Source organism: Crocuta crocuta, unplaced genomic scaffold, assembly GCF_008692635.1.
Source record: "Crocuta crocuta isolate KB4526 unplaced genomic scaffold, BGI_CrCroc_1.0 scaffold234, whole genome shotgun sequence".
In the NCBI taxonomy this organism is placed as follows: Eukaryota; Metazoa; Chordata; class Mammalia; order Carnivora; family Hyaenidae; genus Crocuta; species Crocuta crocuta.
In genome coordinates this window covers 2933427-2936390 of record NW_027529647.1, presented here as the reverse complement: position 1 = coordinate 2936390, position 2964 = coordinate 2933427, and the positions used below count along the sequence as shown (strand labels likewise).

The 2964-nt window shown below is 57.6% G+C and overlaps 1 protein-coding gene and 1 non-coding gene across 2 annotated transcripts in view; both read left to right on the top strand.

Annotated features, from left to right (window-relative positions):
- Nucleotides 1–28: 28 nt before the first annotated feature.
- LOC144230488 (small nucleolar RNA ACA64) lies at nucleotides 29–155 on the top strand. The gene has a single exon (XR_013334775.1). It is a non-coding gene; the product is annotated as a small nucleolar RNA ACA64 (small nucleolar RNA).
- A 1134-nt stretch (nucleotides 156–1289) lies between these two features.
- RNF151 (ring finger protein 151) overlaps nucleotides 1290–2964 on the top strand; it is a 2208-nt gene continuing 533 nt past the window's right edge. Inside the window, 3 exon segments of the mRNA XM_077762647.1 lie at nucleotides 1290–1740; nucleotides 2081–2226; nucleotides 2507–2603. Coding sequence (XP_077618773.1) covers nucleotides 1738–1740; nucleotides 2081–2226; nucleotides 2507–2603 — 246 coding nt within the window. The 5' untranslated portion in view covers nucleotides 1290–1737.

The window sequence follows — 2964 nt, the reverse complement described above, 5'->3', positions numbered from 1 at the left end:
GCCGGGGTGGGAGCTGGGGGGGGACGGCGTTGGTTGAAAATCACCTGCGGCCTCGGTCGTGGCCGCGGGTGAGATTCGGCGCCCAGAGCCACCGGGGGCCTCAGCTCGCCGCCCACTCCCAGGTGTGGGCAGGTGAAACCCAGGCCCCGACACGCGCCGCCACCCCGGCGCCCAGCCGCGCCCCTGTGCGCGTGCTCCGGCCTCTCGTCTCTCACTCGGTGCTTTGCCTACAGGTCGCCGGCGCCCCGACCTCGGAGCTCAAGCCGCTAGGACACGGGGGGGAAAGCTCTGCTGTCAGCACTCAACGAAGCTGGTGGTCTGGGGCGGCCGCGCGTGACTGCCCTCGGCCCCCCAGCCATTAGCCTGGGAGGCGCATCTGTGGACGCAGCGACCAAGGTGTGCTGTGGAGGGGAGACGCTCCGGGGCGTCTCCTCTTCGCGGCCAGTCCAGCTCCGCGTTGGATGCCACAGAGGGGTACCGCGTGGCTCTCGGAGGTTGGCAGTGGCTCCTGAGTGTCATGCTGTAAGTGGCAGAGCCACTGTGGGAACCCCTGGTGTGCCGCTCCACACCCCATTCCTTCCCCAGGAGCCGTAAACACCTGTGAGCTTGGCGGTGAGCTGGGCTGGGCCAGCAAACGACCGGCAAGTAAGAGAATAAAGGGAAACAGGGTTAAAATACGTTTTCGGGGGGGGGGTGTTTGCCTAGAAGGGGGAGCCGTGCTGCTCGTACCCTACAGACCCTTTCTGGATCCGGGAAAGCTGCGTGGATGATCACTCCTGCGACTCAGCCTGTGAGAAACCATCATCACCCTGGACTCCTCATTTTGTCCAGTGGATTTTGGTTAAAAAAAAAAAAAATCCCTCTTAGCTTTCTTTTTTTTCTCAAAATAAAGTTCTTTTCCTTTATTTGTTGTGTTTGTTTATGGCTTTGGTATACCTTGTGTGTCTCAAATTGCAATTCTGTTATTCCTGAAGAACCCCCCCTCTTCTAGGACAATAACTGACCTTTATTTTTATGGTTAACAGCATGAGAGCGTTCAGATTCTCAGCGCACGGGCTGCGTGGCCCCCTGTGGCTCTCAGTAGGGGCCAGGGCCTCTAGGATTCCGTGAGCTCAACGCTGGCAGTGTACCTGCAGACACTGGTAATGTGGCTCAGGCGTGGGAACATGCAGGCTTCCCAAGTTGCGATTCGTTTCCCCATGTCTTTCCTCCTAGCCTAGGCCTGCCCAAACCCTCAGAGCCTCCCTGTTCCGGAACATTCTCNCCCGCCCTTTACTGTGGTACTGCAGGTTACATGGGAATCTGGTCATCACTTCCCTGATCTGTACTCTGGAGCTAGCGGTCTTAGATCCTAAGAGAACTGCTGGCGGGTCAACGGCAAAAGTCCTGAGCTCTTGGACATCTGGCCTGAGCAGCACTATTACATTCCTGCTGAAGCCTCAACTTTGGGAAAACAGCCCCCAGAAGTTAGTTTGGTTCCTGGCCTAGTGCTGCCTGGGGATCAGCTGTCAGCCGCTCCCAAGGCAGAGGCTCCGGGGACCTGACCCAGGTCCACACTGCCAGCTTTCCCACCTGTGAACAGGTGCTAGATGGCACAGGGTGCCTACTGGTGGACCCCGGGCCAAGGCTGTGATTGGCTTAGCTGGACAATGCCACTGTGATGTCAGCCCACTCCTGCTGTGAAATGGAGGCTCCTGAGCCCTGGAGGTCAGTGGAGCTGCCGTCCAGACACAGATCATGGTGAGCATGGGACCTTCTTGCCTCTGGCCCTTAAGTTTATTCCTAACTCCAGAGCTGTCCAGAACTGGACCCTGTTTCTTAGTGTGAACAGTGCTCCCCAAAGAGACCAGAAAACCAACATCCCCGAGGGCTCTGGTCAGGTGTAACTCGGGGCCAAGGTCAGCTCCAGCTAGGGACTGGTAGTCGTCTGGACCCTCACGCTGCCCCCTCAGAATGGATGCTGACCCAGCGCTCCCCTTGGGGGCTCTCATACCTCATTTCCCCATCCTGGGGTTTCCCTTTGGGTATGCAATCAGATCCCGGTCCCAGCCAGGCCCTGATTTTGGCCTGGCCCTTGCAGAGTGGCGGATATGACCTCAACCTCTTCACCAGCCCTCCTGACTGCACCTTGCTGTGCTCCGTATGCCACGGGGTTCTCAAGAGGCCAGTGAGGTTGCCGTGCAGCCACATCTTCTGCAAGAAATGCATCCTCCGGTGGCTAGCCAGGTGCTTGTGGGCACCCAAGAGGGTGGGAGGGCAGGGGCAAGGCCGGGGCCTGGAACAGAGACAAAGGTCTGCCAAGCAATGGCCGGAGTCAGCTGCCGAATCCCCTAGAACGCAAAAATACGTGGGTCCCTGCACCCTGCGGTATCTGCAGCTCGTGGCCCCAGCCTCAGAGCGGAGCTCCCGATGAACTTCCAGCTTGAGAAGGGAGCTCCTGGGAAGGCAGGTGGCTGCCACTCAGTCCCTTCTCACTCCCAACACTCCCCTCACTCATGCCTCCCAGACAAAAGACCTGTCCGTGCTGCAGGAAGGAAGTGAAACAGAAAAAGATAGTCCATGTAAATAAACTCCGGAGGACCATCGGCCGCTTGGAAGTCAAGGTAGCTTGAAGCACCCGTTCCCAACACCCTTCTTGCTCCCGCCGGGGGAGGGGTAGTGAGGAGAATCCTATCAGAACTGAGAGTTTCTGCTCCAGCAGCACAGACTGAAGCCTTGGGGTCCTGAGTTTGAGTCACATCTCTGCTGTGTGACTTTAGGCAAGTTACCTAACTTTTCTGAGCCTCCGGGGCATCAGCTGTAAAATGGGGATTACACAGGATTTGTAGAGAATAGTGTCTGCTCAGACAGCCACTACTCTCCAGCCCCCTGCTTTTATAGAAGAAGTAACTGGGGCGAGCCTCCTCCTTTTTCCCTCGAAAAAAATGCCATTAGAGCTTGGCAGTCTCCATCCGGCCTGGCTGA